Source organism: Phyllostomus hastatus, unplaced genomic scaffold (genome assembly GCF_019186645.2).
Source record: "Phyllostomus hastatus isolate PE091 unplaced genomic scaffold, TTU_PhHast_1.1 phas_scaffold_60, whole genome shotgun sequence".
In the NCBI taxonomy this organism is placed as follows: Eukaryota; Metazoa; Chordata; class Mammalia; order Chiroptera; family Phyllostomidae; genus Phyllostomus; species Phyllostomus hastatus.
Genome location: NW_025334038.1, coordinates 15,383,118 through 15,404,891, shown reverse-complemented (window position 1 = coordinate 15,404,891; position 21,774 = coordinate 15,383,118). Strand labels below are relative to the sequence as shown.

Sequence of the window (21,774 nt, the reverse complement as noted above, 5' to 3'; positions counted from 1 at the left end):
CTCCAAAATACAAAAAGAATTCACATGACTCCACTCTAGGGAGATAAACTACCCAATTAAAAAATGGCAAAGGAGTTGAACAGACACTTCTCCAAGGAGGATATACAGAGGGCCCAGAGACATATGAAAAAATGCTAAGTATTGCTAGCCATCAGAGACATGCAAATTAAAACCACAATGAGATACCACTTCACACCAGTCAGAATGGTCATCATAAACAAAGCAACAAACAAGAAGTGTTAGAGAAGTTGCAGAGAAAAGGTAACCCTAGTGCACTGTTGGTGGAATTGCAGACTGGTACAATCACTATGGAAAACAGTATGGAATTTCCTCAGAAAATTAAAAATGGAACTGCCTTTTGACCTAGAAATTCCACTGCTAGGATTATATCCTAAGAACCCTGAAACACCAATCCAAAAGAACCTATGCACTCCAATGTTCATAGCAGCACAATTTACAATAGCAAAGTGCAGGAATCACCTAAATGCCCAACAGTAAATGAATGGATCACAAAACTATGGTACATTTACACAGTGGAATGTTATGCAGCAGAGAGATAGGAGGAGCTCCTACCCTTTGTGACAGCATGGATGGAACTAGAAAGCATTATGTTAAGTGAAATAAACCAGGTGGTGAGGGACAAATACCATATGATCTCACCTTTATAACTGGAACCTAATCAACAAAAGAAAAAAACAAGCAAAATATAACCAGAGACATTAAAATGAAGAACAGTCTGATAGTAACTAGAGGGGAGGTGGGAGGGAATAATCGGGGGTCGGGGGGGAGAGTTTGCAGGAACAAACTACAAAGGACACACAGACAAAACCAAGGGGACTTGGAAGCAAGGGAGGGAGCTGGGTTTGGCTGGGGTGCAGAGGGAGTGATGGTGGGTAAATTCAGACAACTGTAATTGAACCACAATAAAATAACTTTTAAAGATAAATAAAAAATGTTTATGCAAGGCTATAAATATGCAGGAAAAAAAGACCTAAATATAAAAGTTTAAAACTTTGAAAGTCTTAGAAGAAAAGATAGGAGCAAATCATTGTGATATGGGATTATACAATGACTTCTTAGGTAGAACACCAAAATCACATTCAAGAAAAGAAAAAAGAGGTGAATTAGACTCCATCAAATTTGAAAAATTTGAACTTCAAAGGACATTCTTTAAAAAGTGAAAAGACAACCCATGGAATGAACAAAACTTACTTGCCAATAATATATTTGATAAGGGACTCATATCTAGGCTATATAAAGAACTCTTACAACAAAAAGACAAGAAAATTTTAAAAATAGTCAAAAAATTTAAATAGACATTTCTCCAAAGATGATATACATATGGCCAATAAGCACATAAAAAACATCCTTAACATCGTTTGTCATTGGGTCTTGAATGGAAATGGTCAGTCACTTTTGAAAAAAGCTCAGCAATCCCAAGAGGTCAAACATAGAATTATCATATGATCTAACAATTCTACTCCTAAGTTATACCCAGGAGAAATAAAAGCATATCTACAAAAATCTGTACATGAATGTTCATAGCAGCATTAATCAGAAGAAAAGTAGAAACACAAAAAATATCTACCAAATGAATGGATAAACAATGTAGTATATTCATACTATGGAATATTTATCTGGCAATAAAAAGGAACTAAGTACAAATGCATGTTACAACAAGGATGAATTCTGAAAATAAATAATTTAAGTGAAAGAAGGCAGTCATAAAAATATATGATTCTATTTAGATGAAATGTTAGAACAGCAAATCTATAGACAGAAAGTAGATTAGTGTTGGCCAGAAGAATGGGGAATGACTGCAAATGGGTGTGGAGTTTAAGGGGTGATGGAAACATTCTAAAATTAGACAATGATGATGGTTGCACAACTTTGTGAATTTATTAAAACTACTGAACTATATACTTTAAAAGGGTGAATTTTATGATATATGAATTAGATCTCAATATAGCTATTATGTTTTTTTTAAATATTTTATTTATTTATTTTTAGAGAGAGAAGGGAGGGAGATAGAGAGAAACATCAATGTCCGGTTGCTGGGGGTTATGGCCTGCAACCCAGGAATATACCCTGGCTGGGAATCGTCAATATAGCTATTATGTTTTAAAATAAAATTATAGGAACTTCCGGCCAAGATGGAGGCATATGTAGACACACTGTGCCTCCTCGCACAACCAAAATAAGGACAACAACAATTTAGAAAGAAAATAACAGCCAAAACTGACAGAAAATTGAACTGCATGGAAGTCTGACAAGCAAGGAGTTAAAATAGATACATTCATCCAGACCAGCAGGCGGGGGCACAGTCAGACAGCCGGCTGCGCAGAGAGGGATCTCGGCACAAAAAGCAGTGGCACCGGGCGCCCAAGGCACCCCAGGCACACAAGACAGCAGCGGGCGGACCCTGGGCACACAGGCAACGACTGGCCGACCCCGGGAGCAGGATGGCTACAGGCAGACCCAGGGAGGCAGCGATTGTGAAATGAGGGACTGAACGCAAGGTGGCTGGCTGACCAGTCAGTCCCACATTCGAGCGCAGATAAACCAAGCTGGGGAGCAAGACAGGCTATGAAGCCCAGGGTCCCATCTCTGGGAAATAAGGCCTCGAAACACCAATTGAAAACACCTGTGGGGCTTGAGGCACAGGGCGAGACTCCCAGACTCACAGGAGAGTTCGCTGGAGACACCCACAGGGTCCTGGAAGGTACACAGGCCCACCTGGACAGGAATCAGAGCCAGTAGGGCCCAGCTTGCTTGGGGGGAGCAGCAGAGGGGACTAGGATCCGACAGAGAGCAGAGCAAGCGCCATTGTTCATTCTCTGACCCCTGCCCCACATATAGTGTCACACAGCAACTGGGTGGCCTCGCCCAGGTGAACACCAAAGGCTCCACCCCTCACTACGTAACAAGCACGACAAGACAAGAAAAAAATGGCCCAAGCAGAAGAACAGATCAAAGCTCCACAGCAAATACAACTCAGCAACAAAGAGATAGCCAACCTATCAAATGCACAATTCACAGCACTGGCAATCAGAATGCTCACAGAATTGGTTGCTTTTGGTCGCAAGTTAGATGAAAAAATGAAGGCTATGCTAAGTGAAATGAAGAAAAATGCACAGGGAACCAATAGTAATGGGAAGAAAACTGGGACTCAAATCAATGGAGTGGACCAGAAGGAAGAAAGAACCAAATAGAAAAGAGTGAAGAAACAAGAATTCAAAAAAATGAGGAGAGGCTTAGGAACCTCTGGGACAACTTTAAACGTTCCAACATCCGAATTATAGGGGTACCAGAAGGAGAAGAGGAAGAGTAACAAGTGGAAAACTTATTTGAACAAATAATAAAGAAGAACTTCCCCAATCTGGCAAAGGAAATAGACTTCCAGGAAGTCCAGGAAGCTCAGAGAGTCCCAAAGAAGTTGGACCCAAGGAGGAACACACCAAGGTACATCATACTTACATTACCCAAGATAAAAATGAAGGAGAGAATCCTAGAAGCATCAAGAGAAAAGGAGACAGTTACCTACAAAGGAGTTCCCATAAGATTGTCAGCTGAATTCTCAAAAGAGACCTTGCAGGTAGCAAAGGGCTGGAAAGAAGTATTCTAAGTCATGAAAGACAAGGACCTACTACATCTAACATTGCTCTATCCAGCAATGCTTTCATGTAGAATGGAAGGGCAGATAAAGTGCTTCTCAGATAAGGTCAAGTTCAAGGAGTTCATCATCACCAAGCCCTTATTATATGAAATGTTAAAGGGTCTTATCTAAGAAAAAGATAAAAAACATGTGCAGTAAAATGACAGCAAACTCACAATCAGTAACAACCACACCTAAAACAAAACAAAAAACAAACTAAGCAAACAAGTAGAACAGAACCACAGAAATGGTGATCACATGGAGGGTTAGCAACAGGAGAGTGGGAGGAGGAGAGAGGGGGGAAAAGGTACAGGGAATAAGTAGCATAGGTGGTAGGTAGAAAATAGACAGGAGGAGGGCAAGAATAGTATGGGAAATGTAGAAGCTAAAGAACTTATGACACATAGACATGAACTAAAGGGGGGAAATGTGGGTGGGAGAGGGTGTGCAGGGTAGGGGGGAATGGGACAACTGTAAGAGTATAATCAATAAAATATATTTTTAAAATAAAATAAAATAAAATTATGCCTAATATTGATGTCACAAAGACTTGTCTAGACTGTGATCCAATCTGTTTAATCAGAGACTATGACCACTACATCTAAAGGAAGTTCTACACATGATTAGATACTTGGAAGCAATGATATTCTTACCTCTTCTAAATAAATATTATCCAGGTCATATGGTGTTCTGACAGACTCTACCATCCAACTCTCAGGTGTGTTCAAATTTAGAGTGAACAAAGGAGACTGAGGCATATCCAAAAATTTGGCTATTGGACCCTTTGCAAACCTATTGTCTGAAGTGAAAGAAATCTCTGGTTCTAAAACATAACGGTAAAAGCTGAAATTAAAAAGAAAAATGTTAGTTTTTTTCTCTTTTTTTTAATAAAGATTTTATTTATTTTTAGAGAGGGAAGGGAGGGAGAAAGAGAGAGAGAGAAACATCAATGTGCGGTTGCTGGGCGTCATGGCCTGCAACCCAGGCATGTACCCTGACTGGGAATCGAACCTGCGACACTTTGGTTCGCAGCCCGAGCTCAATCCACTGAGCTACACCAGCCAGGGCTAGTTTTTTTTTTTCTAAACACAATCACAGTCCTTCAGATTACAGGCCTCCAATACAAGTAAACAACTGGCTTACAACAAACTAGGTTTGGAAGGATTTCCTTCCATATTGGGGAAGTGTTTCTAAAACCATCTCTTGACTTAACTAAACCTCTGTGGTTGTTGCAGGTGCAAGAGAAGAGCCAGAAGGACAGGACTGGGAGGAAGGTCACCCCTTCCTGTACTATTATGGGTGGGTACTACTGGGGGTCTCAGGCATTTCCTGAGTATTTGCCTCCCTTCAGTGAGAAAAACTCATTTTTCTCCTACAAAGTCCTATATGGCGATTGGGTTCTCAGACAAGTCCTGAAAACACTGTATGTAATAGTTTAAACATTTCTTCTGTACAAGGACAATGGTAGAAGCTGGGAACCCTTTTGTCCCTTTCAAAACTGTTTAAATTCACTGAGAATCTAACCTATGGAACACAGCACATTTGTAAATTAGTAATTTCCCATAGCTCCAACATGTGCTATGCTATCACTATTAACTGCTTTTTTTTTTTCATAAATGACCATTTCAAAACTTAGAGAGCAAGCCTATCCTCCTTTTCAAGATACATGCTAATGGGTCTCAAGTTTCATCTGACATACACATTCCAACTTGAAATAACTGTTATTTTTTTTTAGGTAAAAAAGAACAGACAAGTCTTTCCACACCATAGCACATTTTAACTAACATATAATTTTAATACCTACATTGATCCAAATGCTCTAGAATTGGGGAACTACTAATTCTGACCAAAAAGAAAAGTACAAGTGCAAGGAGCCTGGGTTAATGCTACCTAAACACTTCCATGCTCACAGTAAGCTCTCAGAACTTCTGATTAGAGCAGAAATTTAGCAAAATTAAACATTCAGTAAATGATCTTTTCAAATATGATGACCCATCTATAAACCCAGCTTTCAGATTTTTTTCCAACTGTTGATTTCTTACACAGTTTATTTTACCTTTTCAAAGGCATGTCAGAAAGTTTAGATTGGCAGTTCATAAATACTCTTAAATTCATGTTGATCAGCTGAGTTAACACCTAAAGGAGTAAACCAGATGAAAAAAGCATAAATTAATCACTTGATACTGAGTTTAGAGAGAAAACATTTCTTAATATCAAGAAAAGGTATATACTCTAATGCACAATCTAAATCACATACACATCACTTGGCCAAAACATGGCAAGTACACCATTGGAGATCACTGCCCTTCACACATGTGGTGAAGCAGCAGAAAGATAACAGGGGGCTGTTTACACAAGAAAAAGTTTAAAGATTCAACAGTGCAGCATATATACTATAGTATGAAAACAAATACACATAAAATATCCACAAAAAAGGTTAGTGGATATTTTCCATTCAAGCTTTTGTCAAAAAAAATACAATGCAAAACCAAAAGTTGAAGCAACCATGTTTCAGGCAGAGTTCTTTTCAATTTCCTCAAAATTCGAATACCTTACACATATCTAGAAGACATGCTATTATATGAGGAAAGTGATAAAGAAGAATTCTTTTACCTTTTTTACCTATTCACTATTATAAGTTAAAATACGGCATAAATCAACTTAACTCAAAGGCATTTTACTTTAAATAAGGATACATTTTTTTTTCATTACATGAGCTCACCAAGAAAACCTATACCAACTAAGGTTATAAAGCTGTTTTCAAGCCATTACCAATCTTTATGAAGACATTAGCTCTCCCAAGATGCCTTACAGGGCTTTCCAATGCCCTCTGAAGAGAACTAAGGGAATATTGGCCATCTCAGAATCACAGGGCATGTAATCACTTCAGATAAAGATGATGTATACTGTCTCTGCAGCTGTCCCTACCAAGAGCAATGGGGCAAGTCTCTGTGATTCTCTGGTGACAGGGTCAATAACAGCCACGACATCAAAGTATGTCTCTCCTTCTTTCGGTGTCAGTTTAATTGCACTACAGAGAACAAAAGATAAAATATTAATCTGGAGGAAAACAAGAAACAAACTTAATTTGTTTTTGCGGCAGTGGGGGGAAGAGTGCAGTCCTGTATAACCTATCAGCCCACTTAGAATTTCAAAATAAACTTTAGCTCTAGAACAATAAGGCTACATGGTGTTCAAGTATGTGTATATGTCTATCTCACAGTTCACAAAACCCTCTAAAGACTCAGGTCGCTGAAAATGGATTGAAAGATGTGTGTTGAGAGGAAAACCAGCTTCACATTGTATTTAGCCAAAAACTGCTAAAAGCTTGTGATGTTTGTTTTTGACATTTACAGATTGTCAATTTCTATTTCTTGGCAAAAAAGGTATGAGGAGAGAAAAAATAAAATATTTTTTACATAATAAAAGGAATTTAAGAATATTAAAGATTACTTGCAAAAGACAGACAAGGAAAATAAATAATCATAAAATCTCACCATCCCAAGGCAACTACTGTAGGGCATATCCTATGTAGTCCTTCTTACCAGCTATACCTACAGAGTATTCAATTTCCTTCCTACCCCCACCACATTATCATAAATATTTTTCCATGTTGTTATACATTAAACGTCCCAAATAAGAAGTAATCGTCTATTTACCAAGTAAATTTGCCATAGCTTACTTAAGCTATCCCTTATTGCAAGGCATGTATATGACTTTCAGTCTCTAAAATAATTTAGTACATCAGTTGTTTTCATACTTGGAAATTTCTTAAGAGTCAACAAAGTCCTAGACATGAGATTACTGAGTCATAGAATACAAATATGTTTGTGTCTAATATAGACTGTCAACCACGTTTGCTGAAGAACTAAACAAATTTATAAGGTCAAAAAATGAACTTCATATCTTGTCAGCATTAAGTTACACATATTTTATCTCTTCTTAATATGAGAAGAGCAATAGCAGTTAGGTTTCAGTGCGCACTTCTAGGATTTCTGGGGAGAGATGCATTTTCCTATGTGTAGTACATTTTTAAAATGAATATACTTTAAAGGATTTAAAAATATATCCAATTTTCTAAGAACATTATAGCTTAAATCAATGTTTACCACTCTGAACAATATTTCAATGTATTTTCAACGCTAACCACTACTTTTCTGCAAGTAAAAGAGAGCATAACTGATAAAAAACTGGGTAATCATAATTTAAATGGTGATGAGGTGCTTTGGGAATAACCATCAGAGTGGCTTTGTGACAACACTACAGCAAATGCTTTCACTCTGATATTTACTGCAATATAACAAAATGTTTTCATTCCAACACAACTGTTCTCAAAGTGTGTATCCAAACCAGCAGCATCAGCTTCACCTGGGAATTTGTAAAAACAAACTGTTGGGCCCCAATCCAGACTGACTGAATCAGAAACTGCAGTAAGTCTGACCAACTGCATTATAACAAACTCGCTAAGTAAAAATATGAGAACCATTGCCCTCAGATAATTTGGACTTCCATGTGACTCTAGAACTCTAGAAGGAAAAGCACATAAGAAAATAGCATAGTACAGAGTCTCATGAAGGGAACAAGAAGCAGAGCCTCAAAGAGTCCTCTAAGTCAGGCCTGCCCACGCTGACAACTGGAACCCTGGTACTTTGGGATACGGTTCTTTTTGACACATTCATGTTCTGAGGCAGTATTCTAGATGATACCCAACTGGCATACTCAGAAACTGACAATGGAGGTCTTTTAATCACCTCCAAGCTCTATGAAAAAAAAACAAAAAAGAAGAAAGAGAGCAAGACAAAAATCAAGAAAAGAAGAATATTGGTGTGGAAATAGAGAGCAATATAAACTAACATTGTTATGTTTAAATATACTTGCTGCATTTGGTCAGAAAAAAAAGACCAGAATAAGGCCAAAAGTGACAGAGAAAGGAACAATATTTGGGATTCACACACGTTTTTGTGAGGTGAGCATAGCAAATGTCAAAGGATACAGTGCTTCACCAATCTTAATGTACACAGGAATCACCTGGGGTAACCTCGTTACAAAAGAGATGCTGATTCAGGAAGTCTAGGTTAGGGTCAGAGACAGAATTTCCACAATCTCCCAAATGATATCCTGCTGCTGTTCCAAGAACCACAGTTTAAGGGCAAGGGTATGCATACCAATAATTAATACTAAAAAAAAGAAGTAATTTCTGATATAAATCAAGCAGATCTCATGTAACCTAACACAATGCCAATAAGAGTTTCTCTAATTATAATTTGTATCATAATAGAATTTGTAATTAGAGTATTTTAATTATATAAGACTCATGGAGAAAGGGAAGAGTTCTTGCTCAGGATTCACTCTCTTGGCCATGAAAGGAAAACAAGATTTCTGATCAATTAGGAAATATGTTTCCTGTGGCAGTAACTAGATAATAAGTTATTCCCTGAAAGTATACAGAGTAATGAGAAGAAGGAGCTACAGAAGTTTTCATTCACTGGTAACATAAGAAATCAGGAGACAGCAAGGATGGATCTGGAAAGCATTACACTTAAGTAAAATAAGCCACGTGGTAAAAGACAAATACCATATGATCTCACCTATAAATGGAACCTAATCAACAAAACAAACAAGCAAGCAAAATATAACCAAAGACATTGAAATTAGGAACAAACTGACAGTACCCAGAGGGGAGTTGGGAGGGGTAACAAGGGTAAAACAGGGAAAAGTTTTCAGGAATATGTATAAAGGACACATGGACAAAACCAAAGAAGGGTAGGATCAAGGGTAGGAAGTGGCGATGGCTGGGGTTGAAGGGAGTGGTGGGGGGGCGGGGTGGGAGGAATGGAGACAACTGTACTTGAACAACAATAAAAAATATTCAAAAGAAATTAGGAGACACGGCCAAAGAGAAAGAAGAGGGTTTCCATTCTAGCTTGGAACTGTCAAATAGTCTGTTCAAATCTGATCTCCACAAGGACTGGCATGAGAAAGCACAGGTCAACTGAACTAAAGTTCAATCTACCCCAGACTAATTAAATCACAATCATACAAGGAGCACGATGTAGGCTTCTATATCTAAAGCTTCCCTGGTGATTCTAAGGTGCAATTAAAGTGTATACATGCTCGGTAAGGCAAGGGCTACATAGATTAACATAGGTTTTTCCTAAAGACAAGTTAATATCAAGTTTAATCATGAGGAAGCCCAGACTGTGAAACATTCCACAAGACAACTGCTCTGGACTCTTGAAAAAGTCAATGTCATAAAAGACAGACAGGCAGACAGAAAGAAAGGAAGGCAAACAGGTAACTGTTCCAGTTTAAAGGAGACTGACCACAATAAATAACAAAATAGCTGTAAAAGGTCTTTCCTAGGGCAATAGAGAAATTTGAATATTAACATGTATTATTTAATATTACTATGTTATGATTAAATTGCTGAAGTATGCAAATAAGTACTGTGGAGAAACTCTTAGTACTTAGGAAATATATGCTGAAGAATTTAGGCATAATATATAAATATGTCTGCCATATAGTTTCAAATGTTTCTGAAAATATGTGAGTACATGTATGTTTGTATGCAAACACACAAATATACATTATATGTATTATATATAGATACACATGCAGATGGCAGATAAATGTAACATTTGTTAACAATTGGTGAATCTAGATTAAACATATTTAGGTATTCATTATAACAGTCTTTCAGCTATTCTCTAGGTTTGAAACTTTTCAAAATAAAAATCTGGAAATAAAAGGCAAAGACTTCTTCATAATGCTACATTTATTTTTATTTTATTGAAAACAAAAACAGTTTTCAATTAAAGATGAACAAGTCAAGTGTTCAAATAACCTCTATTTATTCTTGAGTATCAGAAAATTATAGCTGATCCACTTCATTAAATGCTTTCTGGGCTTTTAAAAATATTTTATTTATTTAATTTTAGACAGAGGGGAAGGGAGGGAGAAAGAGAGGGAGAAAAACATCAATGTGTGGTTGCCTCTCCCATGCCCCACACCGGGGAACCTGACCTGCAACCCAGGCATGTGCCCTTACTGGGAATTGAACCAGAGACCCTCTGGTTCGCAGGCCAGCACTCACTCAATCCACTGAGCCACACCAACGAGGGCAAAATGCTTTGTTTTCTAAAAGTGTGCATTCAAAACTATTGCAGATGTATTCAGAACTATTTCAGATCTACTTAGAAATAAACGTCAACTTTTACATAACTGAGGTCTGTATGAGTTTTATTATTTTATTTTTATTTTTTAAAGATTTTATTTATTTATTTTTAGAGAATGAGGAAGGGAGGGAGAAAGTGAGGGAGAGAAACATCAATTTATGGTTGGTTGCCCCTTGCATGTCCCCAACTGGGGATGTGGTCTGCAGCTCAGGCATGTGCCCCAGCTGGGAATCAAACCAGTGACCCTTTGGTTCTCAGGCTGGCACTCAATCCATTGAGCCACACCAGCCTGGGCTGTATGAGTTTTAAATAAGAATATGAATATATGTGAAAACCACATGCCAGACAAATTTTCCATTCATATAAGAATTTATAAACACACTTCATATCACAGGTGACAAACACAAGGTCAAATCTGGCCCTCTACCTTGTTTTATCTTGCCTGGCACCTTATTTCTACCCAGCGGCAGTGCTGAGCTCCTTGCCCCTAGTTAAGGAATAGTTACATTTATACAGCCCTAAAATTACATTTGGCCCTTTGAAGGCAACCGCAAGGCTGATGTGGCCCCCCGTGAAAATGAGTTTGACACCCCTGCTTCATATGAAAAAAATAAGCAATCTGAGGTGAAGGCAGCCTGAAGATTTACTATACAAGATGGTCTGCAGGCAGCTGCACCCAGCGCACTGCCTCAGTGCCACCCAGATGCTGTGTACTGGCCCCCAGCTGCTCTCTATACATAAGTCCACAGAGAAACACAAGTAGGTAACAACAGAAAATGGTACTAGAACAGTGAGAATCAGCAATTTTGCACAGGAAGCTTTGAGGGATGTTGTTTACTACAGTTTGCTTTAAATTGCAACAAAATTTAACAAATGAGGAGTCTGATACTTTGCAAAGTGTGAAAGTTGTTCATGAACCCTATTATCCTCTATCAGGAGAAGTAACTGAAATTAATGAAGCTCTTGCAGAAAATCCAGGCCCAGTCAAAAAAATCTTGTTATGAAGATGGTTGGCTGATCAAGATTACACTGACTGGCCCATCAGAACTATAGGAACTAATGAGTGAAAAAACATATGATAAACACATAAAATCTATTAAGGAGTGAAAAATGGAACCCCCTAAATAAAGTAGTCTGAAACAACTTAATCTAGCATAAATTGTCAAATCAGTGGTGAATAGAAGATTTAAAATAGCAACTTTTACTAATAACGATGGAAAAAGAAACTACTTAGAACAGTGCTACTGAAGGAAAATACCCCTTAACTTTCTAATAATTGTAAACAAACACATCATACATCTTTTCCTCAACATCCTATGGTTTTTAGGCTAGGCTACAGTTATAACATTCAGAACTCCTGAAATTATCTGTGGTAAAATCTAGTTATAAAAATTATGTAATCCAAGGATAACATTGTTATCTTAAGCCTTGTATAACACTGTAACTTGCTTAGATACATCTCTGGATTTGGGTCAAAATACTTAATGATCTTTCCATTGGAAATAACTGGCAGTGGAATAAAGGTTTTTGTTAGTTCTACAGTGTCAGATGATGAACAAAACTATGTCAATCTTATAACATACCATATTTGCTGGTGCTATTTTTATACAGGAAAGCAATAGCCTTATATAGGAAAACAATTTAATAATAAAACATTCAACTTCTTCATTAAAAGAAAGTTTAATATTTAAGAATATACACAAATTCAACATTATTCCTATACCTGTGTCTGTCTTCAAAAAACTGGTACTCAATTCTTGCATCTCCTTTTGGTTGAGCTGACAGAAGAGCATCCACTTTCATTACCAAGTCATTTGCCCTAAAAGACATGGTTGGTGACAATTCAGCATCTCTTTAACCTGAAGGTTTTTCCAATTATTGCTGAACATAATATAATCAGCCAAAGCACTGGATACTTACAAGATAGTTTAAAGAAACCATGAACTTGGTACCAACATACATGAGAAAAGTACTGATTTTAAGAATGATTAGTTTTATAAGTTTGGGAAAGGTGCCGATTTTTCCATATGTGAAATGGGGATGATGCCAACTTCACATGGGTCTTGTAAATACTGCACTGGCTAAACATAAAGCATCTAGCTCAGTGTCTGCCCCACAGCAGACAGTCAGTGTTATTTACATTCTCTCACCTCTTCTTAATAACTTTAGTACTTTTTATGATTGTTAGAGTAACAATTTATTGGAAAACATTCGGGGAAAAAAACATAGGGAGAATTCTGAGACACAAACAATACCATTATCAAGAAATAAGCACTAAACATTTGGTTCATTATTTGTATATTAAAAAAATATATATGAGGTCTGTCCAGAAGGTATCCAGCTATGTAATATGAAAAATAGAGACATTTCTTGAAGAAAATACAAGAAAGATTTACATAAGACAATGATGCCTCAGTCCCCTTCAAAGTAGGCAGCTTGGGACCTCACACAGTTCTCCCAATCACCATCAGCTGCCCCATCATATTTTCCTTAATCTCATTATTGGTATGGAATCTCTTCTGTTTCAATGGTGATTTGAGTTTTGGGAAAAGCCAGAAGTCACAGGGCACCAAATCTGGGCTGAAGGGGGTTTAAGTCACCTGGGTGATTTCATGTTTCGCCAAAAAACTCTGCACAAGACGTGATGCATGAGCGGGTGCATTGTTGTGATGAAGCTGCCAATCACCAGTTGCCCATAGCTGTGGCCTTCTGAATCATCCAAATAGTTTCCACAGAGGAATATTCAAACTTAATGTAAAATTGATGCAGATTTGTTGCTCTACTCACTCAGTCATTTTTAATGTGATGTACACATCACAGTACACATGCTTACTCAGCGACGTCTACTGCCCCCATGGACTAGTACAGTGAAGTCGTGATTGTTCACTCATGCACATTCCAGTCTATTCTCCTTGGTTGCCAGGTTACAGTGATGTCACCCAAACCATTCTCACTAACAATGGCTGGACATTTTCCAGACATACCTCATACACACATATGTATATGTACACACATATATATGTATTCATATATATACACACACAAACAAAAGTGGGATTCTACTATGTGGTAACCAGTTTTTTCATTTAACAATATATTATAAACATCCTTTTGCTGGTAAACATGTATAGCAGCCTATCAGTATTATCAATGACTACATAATATTAGGTTTTGTGGTACATCATAATCTATTAAACCAATCAGCTATTGAACATCTCAATGGTTTCCTGTTTTACTATTATAATCAACACTTTAGTAAACAACCAACAAAAGCATTTCTGCTTTCCCTGCCCATTCTAAACTTGATTTCTAAACAAGGAAGATCTTCAACTAAATCATGAGATTTTAAATAATGTCTTAATCTGCTGAACCAAGGACTAAATTCTAAGAATTCTGAGAACACTTGCACTAGAATCAAGCCTACATATTTTCTATTGAACCAAGCATCTACAACAAATTGGCTCTATTGGTACTTCTCAATACTAACTCTAAATACATACACACTCTAAATACATACCCTAAATACAAACTCTAAGTACAGGCCAATTGTTTCCTGGGATGTGTCAACATAGTCATAAACATGTCAAGGTACACTTGATTCTGTGAACGGGGCCAAGCAGCCCAACAATAAATTTCATAAAGGCTCACAGCTTGGCCTCTCTTAGGTACCTCCAAGCCCAGCACAAGTTGCAGCCACCTACAGATCACTCTGTAATTCATGCCAGGTGGCCCTGGACAGGGTACAGGTGGCAGCTGATCTTAGCATACACCTCTACGTGGGCCCCAGAGCCAGAGCACTGAGTGGTCAGTTTCAGACCACGCAAGATCACACCAAAATACTACCACAAGTGACACACCCAAGGGTTGAACTCATTAGGCATTACAGCCCCGCTGAGGTGAGTACTGCACCACTCAATCTCACAGGTATTCTACCACAGAAGTTCAGACCATAAATCTAGGGAGCCAGAACAGATCAATTTGAGAAGCTGAGGCTAACAAGAAGAGTCTCACAAACAATGGGAAGACAAAAACAATCCCAAAATGAAAGAAAAGGAGGAAGCCTCAGAAAGAATGCGAAATGAAATAAAGGCAACTCAACTATCAGATATTGAGTTCAAACCAATGGTTATCAGGAAGCTCAATGAGCTCACAATGAATTACCAGAAATTACAGGGAAACTATAATGAACTCACTGCAATCTATATCAACATGAAAAAGGAAATAGAAACTATTAACAAAACTATCAACTGGGCCAAGAAGAAATGAAGAATACCATTTCTGAACTGAAGAACACAGTAGAAGGAATCAAAAGCAGGATCGATTAAGCAGAAGATCGGATCACTGAGCTGAAGGACAAAGTACAAAAAAACACCCAGAAAGAGCAAGAAAAGGAAAAGAGGCTCAGAAAGAATGAAGAGGGATTAAGAGAAATGCAAGAAAATATGAAACATAATACTATCTGTATAATAGGGATACCAGAAGGAGAAGAACAACAGCAATGGATAGAAAACCTATTTGAAAAAGTAATGATGGAAAACTTCCCTAATTGGATGAGAGAAAAAGTCACACAAATCCAGGAAACACAGAGTCCTAATCAAGAGGAACCCAAAGAGGCCCACCTCAAGACACATTGTCATAAAAATGGCAAAATTCCAGGACAAAGAGAGAATCTTAAAGGCAGTGAGGGAGAAACAGGAAGTAACATACAAGGGAGCCCCAATAAGGTTAGCAACTGACTTCTCAGTGGAAACACTTCAAGCCAGAAGAGAATGGCAAGAAATACTCCAGGTAATGAGAACCAGAGGTCTGCAATCAAGACTACTATACGCAGCAAGGCTCTCAATCAAGATAGAAGACCAAAAAAGGACCTTCCCAGACAAAAGAAGTCTAAAAGAATACACCTCCATTAAACCAGGTCTGCAAGAGATGCTAAAGGGATTACTTTAAGGACAGGAAGGAAAAGAGAGACAGAGAGAACACAGGCACAAATATAGCAATGAGTAAGTACCTATGAATAATAACTTTAAACATAAATGGATTAAATGCTCAAATCAAAACACACAGAATAGCTGAATGGATACCAAAGGATGACCCACACATATGCTGTCTACAAGAGACTCACCTGAGAACAAAAGACCTACACAGACAGAAAGTGAAGAGATGAAAACAAATTTTCCAAGCAAACAGACATAAAAAAAAAAAGCCAGGGTAGCAATACTCATATCAGACAAAATAGACTCCGAAAAAAGGATCATAAAGAGACACCCAGAAAGTGACTTCATAATACTCAAGGGAAGAATCCATCAAGAAGACATAAACATTGTAAATATATATGCACCCAACATAGGAGCATCAAAATATATAAGGAAAATCTTGGAAGACTTCAAGAAAGATAGTGACAGCAACACAACTATACTGGGGGATTTTAACACCCCACTGTCAAAAATGAACAGATCTTCCAAACAAAATATCAACCAAGATATTGTAGCATTGAACAATGCTCTAGGTGAAATGGACTTAACTGATATATACACAGCCCTTCATCCCAAGGAAGCTAAATACACATTCTTTTCAAATGCACATAGAACATTTTCAAAGACAGACCAAATAATAGGACACAAAACAAGCCTCAACAAATTCAAGAAAACTGAAATCCTACCAAGCATTTTCTCGGACCACAAAGGACTAAAACTAGAAACCAACCCTATGGGAAAAAACCCAAAGCACTCAAAATCATGGAGCTTGAACAGCATTCTATTAAACAATGAATGGGTCAAGAATGAAATTAGGGAAGAAATCAAAAAGTTTCTGGAAACAAAGGAAAATGAACTCACAACAAACCAAAACTTATGGGACACAGCAAAGGCACTCCTGAGAGGAAACAGGCCTACATAAAAAAGATAGAAACATTTCAAACAAACAACCTAACCCTACACCTACAAAAACTCAAGGAATAACAACAAAGACAGCCCAGAGCAAGTAAAAGGAAGGAAATAACCAAAATCAAAGCAGAATTAAACGACACAGAGACTAAAAGCACAATTCTAAGGATCCAGGAGATAGTCAATCCAGGAGATGGCTCTTTGATGAGATAAACAAAATCAACAAGCCTTTAAGCAGGTTCTGCAAGAAAAAAAGAGAGAGGACCCAAATAAACAAAATTAGAAATGAAAGAGGAGAGATTACAACTGATACCACAGAAATACAAAGGATTGTAAGAAATTACTACAAAGAACTGTATGTCAAGAAATTTCAAAACCTACGTGAAATGGACAAATTTCTAGAAATATACAATCTTCCAAAACTCAATGAAGAAGCAGAAAGCCTGAACAGACCAATAACAGCAGATGGAATTGAAGCAGTAATCAAAAAACTTCCCACACACAAAAGCACTGGACTGGATGGTTTCACAGGAGAATTCTACAAAGCATTTAAGGAAGAGCTACCCCCTATCCTTCACAGATTATTCCAAAAAATCCAAAATGATGGAAGACTCCCAAACTCTTTTTATGAAGCCAACATCATCCTAATTCCAAAACCAGATAAATACACAACAAAGAAAGAAAACTTCAGGCCAATGTCACTGATGAACATAGACGCTAAAATCCTCAACAAAATATTGGCAAAGCACATCCAACAATACATTAAAAAAATCATACACCATGACCAAGTGGGACTCCTCCCAGGGACACAAGGATGGTTCAACATTTGGAAATCAGTAAATGTAATACACCACCATAAACAAAAGCAAAGACAAAAACACATGATCATATCAATAGATACGGAAAAAACATTTGATAAAATACAGCACCCATTTATGATAAAAACACTTACCAAACTGGGAATATAGGGAGCATTCCTCAACATAATAAAGGCCATATATGAGAGACCTACAGCCAACATCATACTCAATGGGCAAAAACTTAAGTCTTTTCCACTAAGATCAGGAACAAGACAAGAGTGTACACTTTCACTACTTCTTTTCAATATAGTATTGGAAATTTTAGATACAGCAATCAGACAAGAAAAGGAACTAAAAGTCATCCAAATTGGAAAAAAGGGAACACAACTGTCAATTTTTGCAGATGACATGATAGTGTACATAGAAAATCCTATCGAGTCGGCCAAAAAACTGCTCAATCTAAAAAATGAATTTCGCAAAACAGTGGGATACAAAGTCAATATCCAGAAATCAAAGGCACTTTTGCATACCAACAATGAAACAGAAGAAGCAGAAATCAAGAAAAAGATCCCATTCAATATAGCAAAAAGAAAAATAAAATACCTAGGAATGAACCTAAACAAGGAGGTAAAAGGCCTGTATTCAGAAAACTATACTACACTGAAGAAAGAAATCAAGGAAGACACAAACAAATGGAAACATACTGTGTTCTTGGATCGGAGGGATTAACATCATCAAAAGTCCATACTACCCAAAGCAATTTACAGATTCAATGCAATACCTATTAAAGTACAAATGGCATATTTCACAGACATAGAACAGACACTTCAAAACTTTATATGGAACCATAAACAAGTCCAAAGACCTGCTGCAATTCTGAGAAAGAAGAGCAAAGTATGAGGGATCACATAATACCTGATACCAAACTGTCTTACAAGGCCATTATAATCAAAACAGCCTCATAATGGCATAAAAGCAGGCACATGGACCAGTGGAACAGAACACAGAGCCCAGAAATAAACCCAAGTGTCTATGGTCAATTAATATTTGACAAAGGTGACAGCAATATAAAATGGAGTAAAAATAGACTCTTCAACAAATGGTGTTAGGAGAACTGGACCGCTATGCAAAAAAATGAAACTCAAGCACCAACTTGCACCATATACAAAAATAAATTCAAGGTGGATAGAAGATTTAAATATAAGCCATGACACCATTAATGTCCTAGAGGAGAACATAGGCAGGAAAATCTCAGATATTTCATGCAGCAACATTTTTACTTATATGTCCCCTACAGCAATGGACATAAAGGAAAGAATAAACAAATGGGATCTCATCAAAATAAAAAGCTTCTGCACAGCTAAAGAAAACAGTATTAAAATAAAAAGAACCAACCATCATATGGGAAAACATATTTGCCAATAATACCTCACACAAAGGTTTGATCTCCAAAATATATAAAGAACTCACATGCCTCCACTCTAAGAAGACAAGCAACCCAATTAAAAAATGGGCAAAGGACTTGAACAGACACTTCTCCAAGGAGGATATATAGAGGATCCAGAGACACATGAAAAGATGCTCAGTATCACTAGTTATCAGAGATGCAAATTAAAACCACAGTGAGATACCACTTCACACCAGTCAGAATGGTCATCATAAACAAAGCAACAAACAAGTGCTGGAGAGGTTGTGGACAAAAGGGAACCCTAGTGCACTGTTGGTGGGATTGCAGACTGGTACAACCACTGTGGAAAACAGTATGGAATTTTCTCAGAAAAATAAAAATAGATCTGCCTTTTGACCCAGCAATTCCACTGCTAGGATTATATGCTAAGAACCCTGTAACACCAATCCAGAAGAACCTATGCACCCCAATGTTCATAGCAGCACAAGTGTTGGAAGCAACCTAGGTGCCCATCAGTAAATGAATGGATCAAAAAACTGTGGTATATTTACACAATGGAATTCTATGCAGCAGAAAGAAGGAGCTCCTACCCTTTGCAACAGCATGGATGGAACTGGAAAGCATTATGCTAAGTGAAATAAGCCAGGCAGTGAAAGACAAATACCATATGATCTCACCTTTAACAGGAACCTAAACAATAAAACAAACAAACAAGCAAAATATAACCAAAGACACTGAAATAGAGAACAGGCTGATAGTGACCAGAGGGGAGAGGGGAGGGAATCTGAGGGGAAAAGGGGAAGGGTTTACAGGAACAAGTATGAAGGACACATGGACAAAAACTAGGTGGCGGGGGGCGGAAGTAGGAGGAAGGTGGGGAGGCCTGGGGGGGGGGGTAGGCTGGGATGGGAATAAAAGACAGAAAACTGTACTTGAACAACAATTAAAATTAAAAAAGAGATATTCACCAGTGATAGAACTGATTAGGAGTTAATACTCCAAATTTATAAAGAATTCACAGAACTGAATATAGAAAAACTAACAATCTGAGTAAAACACGGGCAGAGGACCTGAATACATACTTCTCCAGAGAGGTCACCCAGATGACGACTAGACATATGAGCACATGCTCAATGTTACTAATCATCAGAGAAATGCAAATTAAAATCACAAGGAGGCATCACTTCACACTTGTCATAATGGCTATCATCAATAAATCAACAAATAAGAAGTACTGACAAGAATATGGAGAAAAGGGAACCCTTGTGCATTGTTGGTGAGAATGCAGTTTGGTGCAGCCACTATTAAATTAAAAGTGACCAGAAGGGAGAGGAGAGACATTTTCAGGGGAAAAAGGGAAAGGTTTATAGGAACAAGTGTAAAGGACACATGGACAAAAACTAGAGGTGGTGGAACTGGGAGGGAGGTGGGCTAGGATGGGAGAAAGAAAGACAGAAAGACAGAAATTGTTGTTCAAGACAGAAAACTGTACTTGAACAGCAATTAAAATGAAAAAATTAAAATTAAATTTAAAAAATTAAAAGTAGATCTATTGTATGATCTAGCAATTTCACTTCTGTATATATACACAAAGAAACCTGAAACACTAATTTAAAAACACAAATGCACTTCTATGTTCATTGCAGCATTATTTACAATACTGAAGATATGATAAAGAAGATTTGGTATATAATAACATTGTAATAAGTATGTATGGCACAGGTGGAAAACACAAGGCCCACCCACAGGCTGAATTCAGCCCTCCATCTTGTTTTATCTGGACCGGCACCTTGTTTCTACCCGGTGGCAGCCCTGCGCTCTCGCTTAACTGTTAAAGAGTAGTTACATTTATACAGTCCTAAGATTATTTTCAGCCCTTTGAAGGCAACTGCAAGGCTGGTGTGGTCCTCAGTGAAAATGAGTTTGACACCCCTGATGTATGGTGTCAGCTAGCTACTAGACTTAATGGGGAACATCACTTCATAAGTTACATAAATGTCTAATCACTATGCTGTACATCTGAAACTAATATAAAATAATACTGAATGTCAATGGCAACTGAAAAATTAAATTTAAAAAATAAATTAAAAGAATACAGATTAAAAATATATATAGCCCTTAAGACATGAACAAATTTCTTCTATGTGTAACTTACACATCTTCTTCTCTGCGAAGTTGTTGAATATGAGATTTAATTTTCTGTCCCGAAGTTTTTAAGATAATATTTTCTAAGAGGTGAAAATCATCTTGATTAAAGACTTCATTATCCTCCAGTGGCCCAATGATCTATAAAGAATAGGTTGGTCAGTGTGGAAATCTGCAAGCTTTGAAGAAGTTCTTTGTCATCCTGAGGCTAGCTTATGAACCAAATCAAGTTAAAGACTCAAGCCATGTTTAAGTCTGAACAGTCAATAAAAATGTAAAAATAAGACCCCAGTGAACTCATTAATTTACTTATCAATTCCTCAACTACATAGAATGTAGACTTGTATATTTCACACTATTTTTACAGTAAACAAAGGCTGAAGTAAAATAATTTTCATTAAGCCTCACTCAATATAAATAATAAAGTCAAAATAGAAATATAGCAGTTGATAACAAAGATTTTACACTATGTGCTAAGACTTTAAAGTTTAAAATGTCCACCACAGTCTTATTTCAAGATCGTATAAAATAGTATAAACCTAACCCAATTGAATACATACAGGATGTACAAAGCATGGACCTCGCAGGGAATGAATGCTTCATGTGGTATAGGCCTCACTGACATGTTCTGAGAACCACTGCATTCTCACCAACTTACACAATATCAGGACAAAACTAGATGCAGAACACATGTCAAAATGAGCACCTT

At 37.3% G+C, this 21,774-nt stretch overlaps 1 protein-coding gene across 4 annotated transcripts in view; it reads right to left on the bottom strand.

Annotated features, from left to right (window-relative positions):
* The window catches only part of UGGT1 (UDP-glucose glycoprotein glucosyltransferase 1), a 184,647-nt gene that overhangs the window by 32,914 nt on the left and 129,959 nt on the right, over nt 1–21,774 (bottom strand). For all 4 annotated transcript variants that reach the window (XM_045825843.1, XM_045825844.1, XM_045825845.1 and 1 more), the window contains 5 exons: nt 21,076–21,206; nt 12,554–12,649; nt 6,584–6,686; nt 5,712–5,791; nt 4,309–4,498 (listed from right to left, as the gene is read on the bottom strand). In XM_045825843.1, coding sequence (XP_045681799.1) covers nt 4,309–4,498; nt 5,712–5,791; nt 6,584–6,686; nt 12,554–12,649; nt 21,076–21,206 — 600 coding nt within the window. The remainder of the gene's footprint in view (nt 1–4,308; nt 4,499–5,711; nt 5,792–6,583; nt 6,687–12,553; nt 12,650–21,075; nt 21,207–21,774) is intronic.